The sequence below is a fragment of the Saccostrea echinata genome, unplaced genomic scaffold (assembly GCF_033153115.1).
Source record: "Saccostrea echinata isolate AGI-Se365-2 ecotype Australia unplaced genomic scaffold, CSIRO_AGI_Sech_v1 ptg000001l, whole genome shotgun sequence".
Lineage (NCBI taxonomy): Eukaryota > Metazoa > Mollusca > Bivalvia > Ostreida > Ostreidae > Saccostrea > Saccostrea echinata.
The window spans coordinates 44,843,325-44,860,663 of record NW_026889750.1 but is presented as its reverse complement, the minus strand read 5'-3'; the positions used below and the strand labels follow the sequence as shown (position 1 = coordinate 44,860,663).

The 17,339-nt window shown below is 33.8% G+C and overlaps 1 protein-coding gene across 2 annotated transcripts in view; it reads left to right on the top strand.

Annotated features, from left to right (window-relative positions):
- The window catches only part of LOC133192545 (lysine-specific demethylase 6A-like), a 48,352-nt gene extending 31,219 nt beyond the window's left edge, over window positions 1–17,133 (top strand). Inside the window, exons 6-29 of one of the 2 annotated variants that reach the window (XM_061328543.1) lie at window positions 204–324; window positions 1,290–1,344; window positions 2,118–2,152; window positions 4,209–4,302; window positions 5,842–5,968; window positions 6,348–6,446; window positions 7,632–7,804; window positions 8,298–8,382; window positions 8,631–8,721; window positions 8,929–9,057; window positions 9,160–9,246; window positions 9,407–10,133; window positions 10,260–10,372; window positions 10,514–10,613; window positions 10,705–10,775; window positions 11,028–11,159; window positions 11,341–11,414; window positions 11,579–11,784; window positions 11,974–12,088; window positions 12,242–12,386; window positions 12,907–13,091; window positions 13,317–13,443; window positions 13,903–14,073; window positions 14,261–17,133. In XM_061328543.1, the coding sequence (XP_061184527.1) occupies window positions 204–324; window positions 1,290–1,344; window positions 2,118–2,152; window positions 4,209–4,302; window positions 5,842–5,968; window positions 6,348–6,446; window positions 7,632–7,804; window positions 8,298–8,382; window positions 8,631–8,721; window positions 8,929–9,057; window positions 9,160–9,246; window positions 9,407–10,133; window positions 10,260–10,372; window positions 10,514–10,613; window positions 10,705–10,775; window positions 11,028–11,159; window positions 11,341–11,414; window positions 11,579–11,784; window positions 11,974–12,088; window positions 12,242–12,386; window positions 12,907–13,091; window positions 13,317–13,443; window positions 13,903–14,073; window positions 14,261–14,275 (3,277 nt within the window). In that variant the 3' untranslated portion in view covers window positions 14,276–17,133. Of the gene's footprint in view, window positions 1–203; window positions 325–1,289; window positions 1,345–2,117; window positions 2,153–4,208; window positions 4,303–5,227; window positions 5,348–5,841; window positions 5,969–6,347; window positions 6,447–7,631; window positions 7,805–8,297; window positions 8,383–8,630; window positions 8,722–8,928; window positions 9,058–9,159; window positions 9,247–9,406; window positions 10,134–10,259; window positions 10,373–10,513; window positions 10,614–10,704; window positions 10,776–11,027; window positions 11,160–11,340; window positions 11,415–11,578; window positions 11,785–11,973; window positions 12,089–12,241; window positions 12,387–12,906; window positions 13,092–13,316; window positions 13,444–13,902; window positions 14,074–14,260 lie in introns of those variants that run through there. The other variant, XM_061328550.1, reaches the window with a different exon arrangement.
- Window positions 17,134–17,339: the final 206 nt, after the last annotated feature.

The following is a 17,339-nucleotide window of genomic DNA, read 5'->3' as shown; positions in this document are numbered from 1 at the left end:
TTCAATGCAATTGAAAATTTTGAGTTGGATCTTTATGAGATCAGTAGGTAACAATTTTGTACACCAGTTAACTGTTTCGATAATTTTACTCAAAAGTTTTAGTTCTGTTATGCATATTTTGTGGTAAGGGTTGCATAAACATATTTTTCAGTGTCATTGTAATTTTTTTTTAATCATTTATGAAATTATAATTTCATCAACAGGGCAACACGTGCATTTCAGCAGGTACTGTACACAGAACCAGGCTTTAAACGTGCTAACGAAGTACATATACGACTAGGACTGATCCATAAAACCCTGCACAACCATGACGCAAGCATCAAGGTATGATACAATATGTTTACAAAAAAAAACAATCCTGACTATTGAGGACAGGCTTTTATTGTATACCTGTAACCTCTAAACAAAAACATGACACTGCAACACAGAATGTGACTTCCAAAATAAATACAAAAATGAATTCAAAGCCAAGATGAAAAAAAAATCAGTGTTGAAAGGATGTGAATACAAACAATGAGAATGTAAATATTTATAAGGGTTAATAAGTCTGCCTCGGTCAATATTGATGTTTTTCTGGTAAATAACAAACCATATTCACCACCAAAAAGAGTCCATAATTGTATATGATTCAGTTTCTGTCTGTTGTAGCATATGATTTTTGCCATTTTAACACAAGAAATCATTTAAATAAATGCTTAAAATGAATCATCATCCACAAAAATTTCCTGAGTAATTGTATATTGATACTCTATAAACAAATGCATATCATATTGAATTAAGATATTGTTGAAATAATACCTTTATGTAAAGCAAGAGGCAATGAGGCACAATATCATATGATGTAGTAGATACTGGTAAAATTTGACATGATAAACTTTTAAACTTGCAACACGTGAAAATAGCATTTGCATTCAATTCTGTTTTTTATACATGTTACATAAGTTGTAATTCATGTTGGGACAATAAACCCTTGATCCACAGTTTATACATTGAAAGCTTTCAGTTAAGAGTAAGTTAATATGATGTGCTAAATAAATGACGTGCAACAGTATGTAACAGAGAGATGACATAGTGTTGTTCTGTAATATTTAGCTTGTAGTTTTTGTAATGCTGACTCAAAATTTGAGATCATCAGGTTGTTAAATTCTTTAAAAAAAAAATTGTATAACGTATTAGTTGCATCACGTAACATGAAATGATTGCTACGTTTGTGTATAATGAGACATCTGTGTCAGTGTTTTTGATTGGTTCTGCTAATGTCCTGAAGAGATGTTTTTGTTTTTTTGCAGCATTTCCGACAAGCTTTGAATGACTCTAACAAATGCTCCCTTACTAAAGCTCAAAGTAAGTTTACATTCCTTTGATGGCATTTTGTAAAAATGCTTTCTGAAACTTCCTTAGAACTCTACAAAATATGAAGCATACTATATAAATTCTTTAAGGAAAATAGTAAACTTTCATCACGTTCAGATTTTTCAAAAACTTTCAAGTATATTTGTAACAAAGAATGAAAGTCATTCACAATTCATTAATGTTAATAGGACGTTTCCACATTTGTAAAACACTTCCTTATACAAACCAGTCCAGTGACAAAAATGCTTTCATATGTATATTACTAATATGCATATTCATTGACGTGCAAGTAATTGTGTGAATAAAGATGAGGTATTAAGTACTTTATGAAAAGTGTTTCAAAACGGGGTAAAATGACAAGCGTCCTGTTTCCTTGTTTCTGACTTAACAGTGAATGTTTTCAAGGAAGGTGACTTTCAGTTGGACTCTCAAGGGAATATCCTTCATTTAATAAATTAATTCCAGAAAACACTTGTATAACAGATTAAAAAGAAATATAAAGCATCCTGAATAAGATTTATCTCCAGAGCTATCATTGTGATATGCAGCTTGTCTTGTAAACTGTTTTATTTTTATAGAGTCCTGGGTTTTAGAATTTAACTCAGTTGACCTATTAGCACCTAATGACATTCAATCTTACAGAGAAAAATGCATATGATACAGACATAAACACTTATATTCATATTACATTTCGTCATAAAACCTGTATAAATCTTTTGTTCATTCAATGCTTTAAAAATAAATAATTTGTTTTTCTTTTTCAGTTCGCCTCCATATTGCACATCTTTTAGAAATACAGGTAAATTATTCACTTGGTTATTAACTATATCAACCTAGGCTAATTCAGCATGAGGTAGTTATCAATAACTAAGTCAAACTAGGCTAATTCAGCATGCAGTAGTTATCAAGAACTAGATGAAACAAGGTTAATTGAGCATGCAGTAGTTATCACTAACTAGGTCAAATTAGGCTAACTCAGCATGCAGTATTTATCAATAACTAGGTCAAACTAGGCTTGCTCAGCATGCAGTAGTTATCAATAACTAGGTCAGATTTGGCTAATTCAGCATGCAGTAGTTATCAATAACTAGGTCAAACTAGGCTTGCTCAGCATGTAGTAGTTATCAATAACTAGTTCAAATTAGGCTAATTCAGCATGCAGTAGTTATCACTAACTACATCAAATTAGGCTAATTCAGCATGCAGTAGTTATCAATTCATTTAGATCAGGATGTATTATAACAGCATTATCAGATTGTAAGGGGTACTTAGGTCTATTTTTTGTGTAACATTTAATTTCAGCAGTTATAGTCGGAGGTAAATCATCTACTGTTTTGTAAGACTACTGACTCTTGTTTGCACTGACCAATAGGCAGATAGAGATTAGCTGTAGACAGGTGCTTTACCAATGGAATAACTTGACAGTCCATGAGCTGTCAGGTTTTCACTGTACAGAACAAGATCCACTGCTTTAAAAATAAAATATTATGTAATCTTTATTGTTTAAAAAAACAATTGTTACTTGTTAAGCTAATAATTTATTTCATTTTTTATGTATTTTTTCGGTATCGAGTAGTTTTAACATGAAGGCCATTGTTTCAAGCTATTCATAATAAAGATTGTTTTATCAACTGTAGATGCTTTTTATGAAAGAAAACACTGTGCTGTTTTTTGTTTCCATTTTTGACACATAAATTAGAAACTAATTTACATTTTAAAACATTTATAGGGAGACAAGTTTGAAACAATGGTGTTTATTCTATACTTAACAATTCTCTATCTTATATGTCAGCTGAGTTGTAGGTAGAATAATTTGTCCAGATTTTCTGAAAAAGAAATTCAAGTTCTTCCTTGGAGAGAGAGAGAGAGAGAGAGAGAGAGAGAGAGAGAGAGAAGAGTTCACTTAGTGAAGAATACTTACAGCTGTGAATTTTTCTTTTTGAAGATTGATCGAACAATTGATGTTTAATGATATATTTGCCAGGTTTCGCTAATTTCTGTATTGTCTTTGAAGTAACAAGAACAGAAAGCGGCCCTTCTAATTAAGGCTGAATATTTCATAGCCCACTGATTAGTCCAGTATCCCACACATACTCTAATTTTGTTTGATTTCATCCATAAATAGCAGTATAGTGACAAGTATACAGAGAGATGAATTGGATTTTAGTATTTAACTGAATATACCAGTATAAAGAGATTTAATAATTTCAAAACCTTATTGGAAAAAAAAGAAAAGAGGATTAAAAACTGTTTTCTGCAGAACTCAGAAAAAAAATATTTGTGTGGTTATATTGTATAAAATATTTTAAGCACATGTTATGCATACTATTAATTAGTTTTACGTGAAAAAGTGATGGCCATCTTATTTAAGTAGGTTGTCTACAAGTTATGTAAAAAGTAAGAGTAATTGATTTTATGCTTGTTGATTGATAAAAAAAGCCCACACACGTCTTTAGTGTGACATCACTACACCCACGTGTTTGAGAGAGTGTCAATTTCATATATATTAACCAAGGATTTAACTCCATTGTACATATAAAATACCTGTCTGATGATGAAATGTGTTGTACATCAGATGTAACGACTGAGTGAATACAGCTTCGTTTTCATTCACTATCCAGCGCTATACTTGGGACAACTTCTCAGGCAACCAGATTCTGAAAATGGTGTGAAATGAATAATTTTTTTTGTTTAAAGAATGAAATGGTGTTCTGTCTACTAAGATGACACATGTTAAATTAAAGTAGCTTGAAGGGGAAAATAAATTTCTTGTCACAGTTGAAAAAGAGTTGAATGTCAGTGAGGGTTGACAGTGTTGTGTCATCTTCGTTCAATATCCAAATTCTTATTAACAGGGAAAGTACAAACAGGCCAAGGAAGCCTACGAACATTTTGAGAGTCCGGACGTATCAGAGCCCCAGGTCAAGGCCACTGCCCTCAAACAACTTGGTAAGTCTCCATCTATTATTATCTTCATCTATTTTAACTCATCTGTATGATTTTTTTTTTTTTTTTGAATACCAAAATTACAGTCCCAGCATTCTGCACCCATTCCCTGACAAACTTTCTTTTGCATGTTTGGCTTCCTTGAAGGGAGAGGATATGACTCCATCCCCCAACAACTTTTTCCAAGTTTCACTTCCTTTGGGGTAAACTTTGGGAGATATATAGAATTACTTTTATTAGTATTTTTCTCAAGTTTCTTTATCCATTATCCCTACATACATGTATGTACAATAGTGTTCTAATCAGTCATTAAAAACCTATCCCTTCTCTCCAAACAAAAGTTTATACTCTATCATCTGGAACTTAACAAAAATTGAAAAGAAAGAGAGAGTATTACATCTGAAGTATATTTTATCAGAATGAAACATCTCCTGGCATGTAAGCCTCCCATCAAAGGTATTTCAGTGATGATATAACTGCTATGACAGAAGGAGTTAGCTTTTTACAATGCCTACTCACTCCCTCTCCTAGTTTGTGAGTTACGTCAATCTAATGTGTTCGTTACTGTACATATTGATTAGACAGAGTCTGGGCTTCCTATAGTAGCAACTGACCTACATAGACTGCTTTGCAGACCTCTTTTATGGCACGCAAACATGGCAAAATACATTTAAATTTGGTAGGTCAAATTGTACGAGACACATGGACAAAAATAAACCTGAACCAGAATAATTATGATTCCTTTAGTGCTTGCTCTAATTCTTTGTAAAAGTAACCTAATTTTTGTCCCTATTTAAAACAAAAATCTCCCTGCGATCAGTCACATTTTCTAGCCTCTCAGTGGAGGGTCTATCTGCAGTTCGTATTGATTTTTATAAAACTACACAGTTGTGTCGTGCACCTTAAAAGGATGTTATTTTTTCTCTGACGTAGTAGACAGGATATAAATAAATCCATGTGTAAATTTTCCCACTATAAAAATTCCTGCATGCCGAGAGGACAGATTGCGTAAGCAATACACTGATGGCTGACATAGAACAAAATAACGGTAGGATTTTGTTTTGGGCCTGCTTCGGAGATTTACTTGTAATTGTGATTTCATTTTCTGATGAAAATGAAATGAAAGAATATTTGTTACTAGAGAAATAGAAAAAAAATTATAGGTATTGTGATGAACTTGATAAATATTATGTTTTAATTCCCTTCAAAATTTTTTCTTGTCAGGGTGAAGTGTATGTCATATCTTCATGACTGTGTAGTTTTAAAAAAAAATATGTGTAGGAATTATGCAATTGTCAACTTAATTGGGTCGTTTACTTAAATTTTCCTTTAAACAGCTATGAATTGGTGTCACACTTTATGTATGTCAGTGAAATGTGTTTATAAAAGGTTTTTTAACCTGACTACATTTAAACATATCAGTCATAGTCTTCAGCCAATGATCTACATCATTAAGATCTACAGTAATTCCTAAGTCAGGTGTGTATTTATTTGGAGATATTTTCCTGTGAAATGATATGAAGATTTATTTAACTATTGTAGGCTGGTTATACCACGTTACAGAACAGCTAGGGGATAAGAATCGTAGAGAGAGTTTGGCCGTCCATTACCTCAAGGAGTCGCTGTCTGCGGACAACACTAACGGACAGACCTGGTACCTCCTAGGAAGGTCGGTATACAGACCGTGACAGATTGTCTGTCAAATCAAATGACGGGTGCCAAATAATATCAATAACAAGCATTAAAAGACAAACAGTCCGGTGGAATAGGAAATGTTTTTAATTTCTTATTTTATGTCTAGACAAAAGTGTAAATTAAAAAGCAGTTTTCTCTGATGATATGCTTGAAGCAATACAACTTGTGAATAATAACACTTATTATTATGCAGTCTAATTGGTTTACTGTTTCTAGCAATTATATTAAACAGATCAAATTGATATGTGTAAAACCATAAACTTCTCTCACCAGAGGCTAGGTCAGACGGACTTATTGTGCAGTGTAATTGTTTTGATGATGTCTGGAATTTTGATTTTTAAAAATCTTGACAGGTGTTTTTCTACCTTGGGAAAAGTGCACGATGCCTTCGTATCCTATCGTAATTCTATTGACAAGTCTGAAGCCAGCGCAGACACATGGTGCTCAATAGGGTAGGTCTTAACAATTACAAAATTCTTATGTTAATTTTTGTAAAATTGAGAGGAAAGGTTTTTTTTTGTTTTGAAATTTGTAAAATGTCAAAATTTCAATAGACAAAACAACAAAAAGCAAAGGTGAAGAATATTTTGAAAAACAAGTAGCTAAATATAATATATTGACATTTTTTTTAATTATTGTTCAAAAGTTGGCAGATGCAAGAGTCATTTACTTATTGGAAAATATACTATAAATGTCAAAAAAATGTCTGTTTTGATAATAGTTGTTAATGAACAGCATCATTTGAACTTTTGGGTGTTTAGGCCTTGATTAACTGCTTTTAGAACATCAGTATTGAATTGTTGCTGTATTTTGTTTAGTGTTGTACCATACATTGCAAAAAATTGTTTCTGGATGGCAACTCAAGTTTTCTTTGAGCTTTTTCAAAGAAATTTTATATCATAATTCTCAGTGTCTTAAAGAATACCCCTATTGATTTTAAGGCCAAAGGTCAGGGTCAGAAACTCATACATTGTACGTGTATGTAACTCTCATTTCAGGCATCTCAAAAAGCCTTAAACTTTTGCAACGAAACTTTATATCACATCTCCTTGTGGTCTAACGAAGACCTCTTTATGATCTTGAGGTCAAAAGGTCAGAGGTCATAGTCAGAAATTTATACATTGCAAAAGATAGTTTCCTGATGATAACTTTTGTTTTCTTTGAGATTTTGCAATGAAATTTTATATCGTGATTCGCAATGACTTAAAGAAGACCCCTATTGATTTTGAGGTCAGAAGGTCAAGGTCAAAAGTGCATATCTTGCATGAAGTGGTTCCTGGTGATAACTTTAGTTCTCTTTGAGGTTTTTGCTATGAAATTTTATGCCTTTAGTCAATATGACATTATAAAAAACTTATTGATTTTGAGGTCAGAGACCAAGGTCAGAAATTCATATATTGCATACTTAGTTTTCAGTTGATAACTTAAGTTCTTTGTAAGCTTGTTCAATGAAACTTAAGGTCATGAATTTCTTAAACTTAAAAAAAGACCTTTATTGACTTTAAGGAAAGCTGAAAAGTCAAGGTCAGCTTTTTTTCTTTTTTCATCTGCATTTCATTTTTCCTTAGGTGGGGCACACAAATTCCCTGAATTTTTATTGTAGACATTTGTAGTACATGTGGCTTCATTTTTTTTAGAGTACTGTACCAGCAGCAGAACCAGCCTATGGATGCTTTACAGGCCTATATTTGTGCCGTACAGCTAGATAAAACACACACTGCAGCCTGGACAGACCTAGGAATCCTGTACGAGAACTGTGATCAGCCAAAGGACGCATTGGCCTGTTATGTCAATGCCACTCGAAATAAAGGTCAGCATAAATTCCTGTCTCAATCTTTTCTCCTGTCATACTCTTTCCTCTGGAAAAAATAAGCTTATGTGATCAATTTTACCTTTCAGGGATTGAAATATACATGTATATTGCAGTTTAAGTATACTACTGTATAAAGGCATTTGTGTAGATGTTATTGTATGTGCATGTTTCCCTAGATAACAAGACAAAAGTTAGAACCCAGAATGATTCCTGTATAAATATTAACAAACAAATCAACAAGCTGTGGATATCACAGTTGATATGAAATATTACAGATTATTACCTATCATATAGTTAACGGTAATTACAGTAAATATAAGGATTGAGAAAACAGATCTGTAATACGGTGTAAGCTTTCTCATGATAAGCACTATGCACTAACTGTCATCTAAATCTTGACTGTTTGAACAGATTGAAGCTTCAGAGGATATAAAATAAGTACTGTATAACCATGATAACCAGATATTGGAATATTTTGATTTCATTGTAGGAGGAATTAACTCAAATTTGACCACAAAAATCAAGTACCTTCAGCAACATTTAGACAGTGTTGCAGTACAGCATCTTCAAAGCAAGTAAGTGTTTACTGTTGTTTCAGAAGGAGGGGTTTAATCAATCTAGACCAGGTATTCTGTGTCCTCAGCTAGATATTGCTTGATTTTTATGTACCGTAAATCGGTAATATAACTGTTATAGTTTTTGCAAATATTGGAATATATGAGCTATTCTAATGATTCTAGTGTACAGTTTTTTTTTTGTAATAAACATGACTAGTGACTGCACTGGTGTAGAATATAAGTAACCTGGTGTTTATGGTTTTTAGACAGAAGAAGTTACCAAGCATTGAGGAAGCTTGGGCACTGCCGATACCCGCTGAGTTGACCTCTCGTCAAGGTCAGGGAACAATCACACAGGTCAGTCAAAAAGATCACTTTATTACGAGTTCCTTCAAATTTTTCTAAAGAAAGGCTTTGCTTTTCTGCATTCAAACACATATACAATACTGTATAAGTACAGTATTCATTCTGTAATAGTAAGAATGACATAGTGAATTAGATTATAGAAAGATATTTACTGGAGATTTTATATTAGCTCACCAGTTTTTATATTTATATTTCCAGCATCCAATGGGAAAGAATGCCATGCTCCATTCTCAGGCAATGGGAGTTCAACAGAATAATTTGTCGCCTGGCAACCCAGGGGTCATGCTTCCTGATGACCCCTTGAACAAAAAGAAGAATCTCAAAAGGGTAGGAAACTATTCTGTATATATGTATTTATAAAGAGGCTGATTTGATGAACTTATTGTGGATTTTCTTGTACATTTATTATGTATGTTTGTACACTTGTAGCCATCCTCTGAACCCTTGGAGTTACCAGCCCCTCCCCCTTTGACCCCCCAGCAGATTCAACTCTTTCACAGCCTGCAACAAAATGAGGTATAACTAAGACTAACATTTTGAAAATAATTTAGAAAACTCAGAAGTTGCTGTGTTTTCTTTGTAAATTGCATATGTAGTAGTAATTGGAAACTGATAGCACCTGCGATTTCAAATTTGTGTTTGTTATTTGTGAGTACAAGTGTATAACATTTGACAGGCAAGCCTGAATCCTGGCCAGAGACAGCAGCTTCAGAGCCTGCACCATCAAATGCTGAGACATCAACAGTATCAAATAAAGATGCAGCAGCGTGCAGCAGATCCAGGTCAGAGGTCATCAGACATGCTTAATGGCATGCCTTTGTCCACACATATCACGTCATCAGGACTTTTACCTCATGCCAACATTCCAGAAAACACTGCACAATCTCAGGGAGACACAGGAACACCTTTGGCTTCAGCAGTCCATCCAGAGAGTACCTCAGAAGCTGGGCTTCCAAAGGATCTCCAGAAATTTGTAACGGATCATTTAAATGAGATAAATGAAACTGACCTTTCAGCCTTGCTGACCTCCTCTAGACATGATCTAGCTACATCGATTGCCGAAGACTTACTTGCACAGTTTACTCAGAGCCAGAGCTCTAGCGTAAAGAAGCAGGATACTTCAGTGTTAAGTACTCAACAATTGTCAGAATCTAGTCAAAGAGATAACACACCCATCTCTCATGACTCTGTGAAAAATGCTAGTCCCAGTAAACATTCCCCACAGACTCCAAGGGAGCCACGAATCGACCCCACCCAGGTAGAATACAGAGTGAAATGTGATAGCGACACAAAGCTTGTTATATCACGGAATATCCCACGCAGCCACTCACCGCCCTCGGCACCCTTCAACATCTCAATCAACATGAAGGGCAGGGAGGTTCTAGCAGCATGCAAGGGATATGGTAAGTAGAAAAGAATTATCAGTATTTCTCCTTAAACAGTACAGACATCATTTTATGAAAAGAAAATTTTGAAATTCAGATCGTAATTCTTATTGTCAACTAAAGAGATATTATTCCCATTTACAGGTAGAAGTGGAATAACAACTAGTATGCTAGGAGACAGGTGCCCCCCTCGACCCCCATCCCCTCCCTACCCTCTACCTAAGGACAGTCTTAACCCCCCAACACCTAGTGTATATGTAAGTCATAGACCTATACATTTTAGATGAATTTTAGTATACTTGTATAAGTCATAGAATGTATCTTTATTAATATCACCCTGCATTTACAGATTTTTCATCATTTGTTTGTTAATCTGTAAGGATTTTTTTCCTTTTCAGCTTGAAACCAAGAAGGATGCTTTTTCTATAGAACTTCAGCAGTACTGTTACTCCCAGCCTGTGGTTGTAATCAGGGGACTTGCAGGAGCTTTGAAATTAGGTACAGTACCTTGACTTCATACAGAATCATTATCCTTTGTTGTTTTCCACAATGTATATAAAGGGAAATAACTTGTGCTTGTTTGTTATAGATTTAGGATTGTTTTCAACTAAAAGCTTGGTGGAGGCCAATGCTGACCATGCAGTAGAGGTTCGCACGCAGGTAATTTTTTTTTCAGTCTTGACCACTACTAGTATTTTATTGTCCAAAAATTTCTATCCTGTACAGAATCATAGAAAACAAAGTTAATTTTTCTTTGATGCAAAAAAAAGAACATAAACTCATGAAACTCTGAAGAGATATATTAACCTTTACTCTCCATGGAAATTATGAACAGAAGTTGTCCATTAAGAAAATCTTTGATTGCCAATTCATCTTGAAATAAGTGTACTAGTGATAATAATGTTATTACAGAAACAGCAAGCCCCAGATGAGAATCGGGATGTGTACGGTAACCGGCTCTGGCGCTGTGACAGCAGTCGAGGCAGAACTACCATAGCTAGATATGCACAGTATCAAGCTTCCTCATTTCAGGAGTCCCTCAGGGTAATTAGTCTAATCCTTGTTTATATAAATTTATGCTATGGGAAATCATCAAGAACTTTCTTAAATGGAAACAAAATTATTTAGTCCCTTAAAGTTTGTGACTTATTAATGTAGTTTAAACATATCTCATAAAGAGGACAAATTTGGAATTAAATGACATTTTTTGTCAAATTATTTTAAGGAGGAGAATGAGAAAGCAAAAGGACTGCACAAGGACTCGGACAGTGATTCAAACTCCTCATCAGGGGCCAAGGGGTAAGTCACAAAGTGTAATAAGCTCAGGGCAAACTTACAAAGGTGGCCCAAAAAGAAAAGACAAATAAATAAATCATATTTCATAGAACATTGAGGCAGTCAGTATGCCAGAAAAATGAACTATATTTCAAGGGTGAATTTTCAAAATTTATATATGATTGTAGAAGGAAGAAGAAGACCATTAAGTTTGGTACGAATGTTGATCTGTCTGATGAGAAGAAGTGGAAGCCTCAGTTACAGGAGCTGACTAAGTTACCAGCATTTACAAAGGTCGTTTCCGCTAGCAACCTGCTGAGTCATGTGGGTAACACCATTCTAGGGATGAATACCGTACAGCTTTACATGAAGGTTCCTGGGTCAAGGACACCAGGTCAGAATTAAATATTGTTACTTAAATGATTCTTCAGTGTGGAAATTTTACTAGTACTGTTTTTAATGTTAAAGATATTACCATTCTTATCCATCATCTACACAGATACGGTTTATACCTGAAATTAATAGGCTGTCACTGATTTGAAATTTAAGTTGTACTGAATTTGAGACAATTTAAATCATACAGGTCACCAAGAGAACAACAATTTCTGTTCTGTGAACATCAACATTGGCCCTGGAGACTGTGAGTGGTTTGCTGTGCCAGAGGCCTACTGGGGTGTTATTCATAATCTTTGCGAAAGGTAATGTCTATATGTGAAAATCTAGTTACACTTAGTTACTGTAATGTTTAGAATACTTACCAGCTAATGCAGAAAAGTTTTAAGGTTTGTGTACAATAGAAAGTTCAATGTCAATAGATTCAATTGTTCATGCTTCTGTACTTCTATCATTAGGAACAATGTGAACTACTTGACTGGTTCATGGTGGCCAATGCTGGAGGATTTGTATGAGGAAGATGTCCCAGTGTATCGATTCATCCAAAAACCCGGGGATCTGGTGTGGGTTGGTGCAGGAACTGTGCATTGGGTTCAAGCAGTTGTAAGTGACTCAGTTTATGAAAATTCTCTACTTTTTTCCATTAAGGACCCTCTATACACTGATGAAAAATGTTTTTTGGACTTTGAGAAAATTATATTACATAAAGGAGGATATTTTGAAATTAACTAACCCATTTTTAATATAGGGAGCGTGCCTTCTTTATTCAGGAAAAATCTTCAAAGACATTGAAGTAATAGAAAAGAAAAATTGCTTTCACTTACTCAAATGTATAAAATACATGCAAATAAAGTTTTCAAATACTCTATCTTGGTCTAATATAATGTTTAGAATACTTGGATTTATTTTAAATTATGTGATATAATTCAGATTACAATTTATTCTACTTATATGTCAAATGGCGGGTCAGTCTAATTACACAAAAGTACCCTGAAAATAGGGTGCAGTGTAGAGAGGGTCCTTAAGTGCCTGAATATTCACAATATTGCAGACATAAATTATTTATGGATGAAAACTTAAAATTAATTTGATTTTTCACTCCATATTTTTAAATCTTACTCAGGGCTGGTGTAACAACATTGCTTGGAATGTGGGCCCTGTGAATGCTCGTCAGTTTCAGCTGGCTTTGGAACGCTATGAATGGAATAAACTCCAGAGCTACAAATCCATAGTTCCTATGGTGCATCTGGCCTGGAACATTGCCAGGAATTTAAATGTCTCAGAACCCAAGTTCTTTGAACAAGTAAAGTGAGTTTAATATTGATATATTCACACAATGCATACAATTACCACATTCATGAAATACTGTTTTTTCCCTAAGTAATCTAGAGAAGGGTGTCAGTGTCTTCTCTACAGACACTAGAGTTTCAAGTAAATTTTTCTTCATTTCAAGGTCTTTTTTTTTTTCAAGAAAATGCCCTATAAGTTTATTAATTATTATTAATTCATCTTTGTCTTGTTTCTTTGTTGCAGGTCTTGTCTTATGCGCTCATTAAGACAAATTCGTTTCACGTTGGACTTTGTCGAGGAACTAGGGCTGGAGGTTAAATGGCATGGGCGAGGTGAGAACGAGGCTGCCCACTACTGCAATGATTGTGAGGTAATACATGTACAGTATATAGTTAAATGTCAGTCTCAATAATTATGAGGTAATACATATACAGTTGAACTTTGGTATCTTGAACACGGATATCACGAATACCATGGATATGTCAAAGTGATTTTGAAGTCCCAACTGCATATTACTTAAGTATTTTACCCTGGATATCTCGAATCCTCGGTTATTTCGAAGTATTTTCTCAGTCCCTTCGAGTTTGAGATAACGCTGTTTGACTGTATATCATAAAGTATCTGTCTCATTCCCTCCTGCTTTACTGGTGAGATATGTCACTTGCAGAATTAGAGTTTCTTTATAAAGTTTGTCTCTTATTTTGGAAAATATTTGTAAGCTTCATTGTAACCAGGAAAAGAAGACAACAATATTGTGAATTCATATTTTGTCCCAATAACATAAAAAAGTCATTATTTGTTATGAAATATTTGATTTATTGCTGGACAGGTGGAGGTGTTTGATATCCTGTTTGTTCAGGAACAAGACAAGAAGTTCATTGTTTACTGCCAAGACTGTGCCAGGAAGATCCACCCTCGACTTGATGGTTTTGTCATCTTAAAGCAGTACCATACCTCTCATTTGTGTGAAATATTTGATCGGTTCCAACTGGCACATCATGTGAGTCTGAGAATAACTTTCTAACAAAATTGGGGGTTATATAATTAATTGGCTTCATTTAATCCAGCAAGTGCAGGGACTTTTAAATGGCAGTATCAGATTTTCTAAGTTTTGAAATGTAATATAAGCACAAAAATTATTAAAATGGAATGTCTTTAAATTTATAAAATATTTTGTTATCTTCCAGGTACCAACCAGTTGAGGAAAATATATTCTATAGCTGAAATAAGACAGTATATGTTGAACTGACAATAGATTAAATACCCACCAAAAAGGCAGAGAATTCAGCCAGTAATGACAAAATATCATGTCTATGCAAGCCAAAATACCACCTCAACAAGATCTCAATGGATTTATTCCGCGCATTCGCCACAAAGCTGGGATTTACACAATGCTCATTAAAGTGTCTTAATTTATACACATGTACTATACATTTTGATACCAAAGGTTTATTTAGGAGAAAAGCACATATATATATTTATTTTGAAAAAGTGTTCTACTAACCCACCCATGTTTGTGGATATGGACTCTTCCTATATGGAAGAAATTAGTTGAACATTGTATGACTCAATTATGTGATAGGGGTGTTCAGGTTAAGATTCACATGTGACGTATTTCATTATCATTCAGCATAAGAGAAGAGAAAATGATGCATGCCATCCTTTTTATTCCCATCTTCTATTGCTGTGTTGAAAATTTCACCCTTCATTGTTGTGCTTGAGAAATTCAGAGAATAAATGAGCAAGAAGAGATTAAATGACCCAAGTTTAAATATAAATGTGCGATGAATAGAGAGCTGGAAGATGCAGCGCCAAGATGTGTAAAATGAAATTCGATTGGCTAGCAGATATGTGGGAGGAGCAGTTTGGAGTACTAGTATCTGACTGGACACTGATACAGTGAAATCTTGTGATTGTGTACAAATGACAATGCTTCAGTGACTATTATATTAGGGTGTGAGAAGCAAGCATATCTCAGGGAAAACACAATCCACATGTCCATAAATTAGACTGTAGGTTACTGAGAATGTCCAGAAAGATGCTCAGAATGTAGTTTTCTTTTGACTCTCAGATTTTGTATATACATGTATTTATAAATTGCTGTTTTAAAAGGTTTAGAGTTATAAATGTGTACTATTAACTAGTTAACTGAAATCAATAATTATTTTATTGATGTAAAGGGTCAACATAATTCATAATTAAATGGTAAAAAATATAGGATTGCTTTGTTAAATTGTTTTTTTTCCCCATGGATTGCTGCCTTTGAGTCTGCTGTTGATGTGGCTAATGATAAAAGTAACAAGTAACAAGTGATTTGTATAATGTACATATAATGACTTTTAAGACTGTTTAGTAGTACATGTAAATTCATAGAAACGATGCTAACTTTTTCCCATTGAACAAATCATTGATACCAACATTTTTTTGTGATCTCAGTACATGTATGCGTTCATTATTCATTATTTTTTTAAGATTATTGTACATGCATACGCACAATTTTTTTTAAAAAGACTAGTAGAGATTTTTGCTATGAAATTTGAATGTTGGAGTATTTTGTTCTAAAATGGATTTTTTCTGTCATGTGCTGTGTTTCATTTCCTACACTGTGAGAAATTTCCTCTCCTGATGATTAAGTGATTATTGAGCCAGTTTGAAACTTTTCCCATCCTCTTTATAATTTAGTGATTATCGAGCCAGTTTAAACCCTTCCCCTCCCCTTATAATTTAGTGAATATTTAGCCAGTTTAAAACCTTTCCCCTCCAATCGCAACTTCTTGGGCCTTTCCAACTAGCGGAAAAACAACCTTGAATGTATTACGTAGACGCCATGACAACCCCCCTTTTCACAAACTTTAAACTAAATGTGGGAAGACCTCTTATCTGTGGAGTATAAAGTTAAACTTTATTGAATGTAAAGGTATTACCTAAAATAGACTATAGAAGGGACTTTAAACTCTGTCTATCCTATAGTTTAATAAATAGGAAGCTGTATAAATTTTTAACATCCGGTGATGTTAATACATTCGAGGTTGTTTTTCCAACCTCTGACGGAAAGACCCGAGATGATGCGATTGCTTTCCCATTCTCTTTATAATTTTGTGATTATCATGCTTATGTGAATTCTTCCTTTCCCCTACAAGTTGTGACGATTCTCGGCTTATTAACTTACATATTTGATTCTAGTGCTGTGAAGATTATTCAAAAAGCAAATTTGAAATATTGCTTCCCAGATGTTTTCTTTTTCTGTATTTTCACCCAATCTGTAAATGGGTACTAAAAGCTGTAATGCATGTTTTAGTTATTTACTAAATAGAGTATGTAGACATAAAGTAGATATTTGTAGTATATAAAGTGTGCATCACAGCAGTTTTTATGATGGGTGAGGATCTTATTCATTATGCATTGTAATTTGATAGAGTATCAATTTTTTGAATGTTTTTTTTTGGTTGTTGTTTATTTGAAGTAATTGTTGGATGTTTCTGGAAAATAAGAGAAAGACCCATTAGTATCAGTAGTGTAATCTTTTATCTGTTAAATATTTAGAAAAATGTCTTCACCTGTCTAATGAAAACTGGATTTTGGTGTGCTGCATTTGATTTTCTTTTCAAAATTGAAAAGATGTGAAAGGAGTTTACTTGCACATACTGAATATAGTGTCAGAGTGACACTGATCTCAAATCTTTGTGTTATGTCCAAAATTGCACAATACAAAGTTATTTCCACAATTGTAATATTATTTATTTTTGTAATCTTATGCATACTCTTAACATATTTTGTAAATGGTACATGAAATACATGTACAGTAAAGGGTTTATGCTCGTTGCTTTGTAAATTGTGAATAATAAAAAAGAAAATTGCTTGAAATCCTTAAGATGTACCTCAGTGATTTTATTTAACACCTGCTGGTTTTTCCCTAATTTATTTTTAGATCCTGGAAGTGCTAACCAATGCATCACCTAACTGACCTCATCCTATTATACATTTGCTCTTTTTTTCATTGGGTGATTTGAGAGTCTGTCTAAATATATTTATTGTGTTGCAATAAAACACTATCATACTACATTTTGTTTTTTCTTCACATGTAGTATTGAACCAAAGGACTACAGTAAAACTCGGTTATAGCGAAGTTCTGGGGACCTGCGAATTTACTTCGCTATATCCATAATTTGTTATATCTATAACGAATGCCTTAAAGTATACTTAGTGAATTCATAATATACATATAGATTTTTTCAATCAACTATGTCTATCAAATGTATTGAGGGG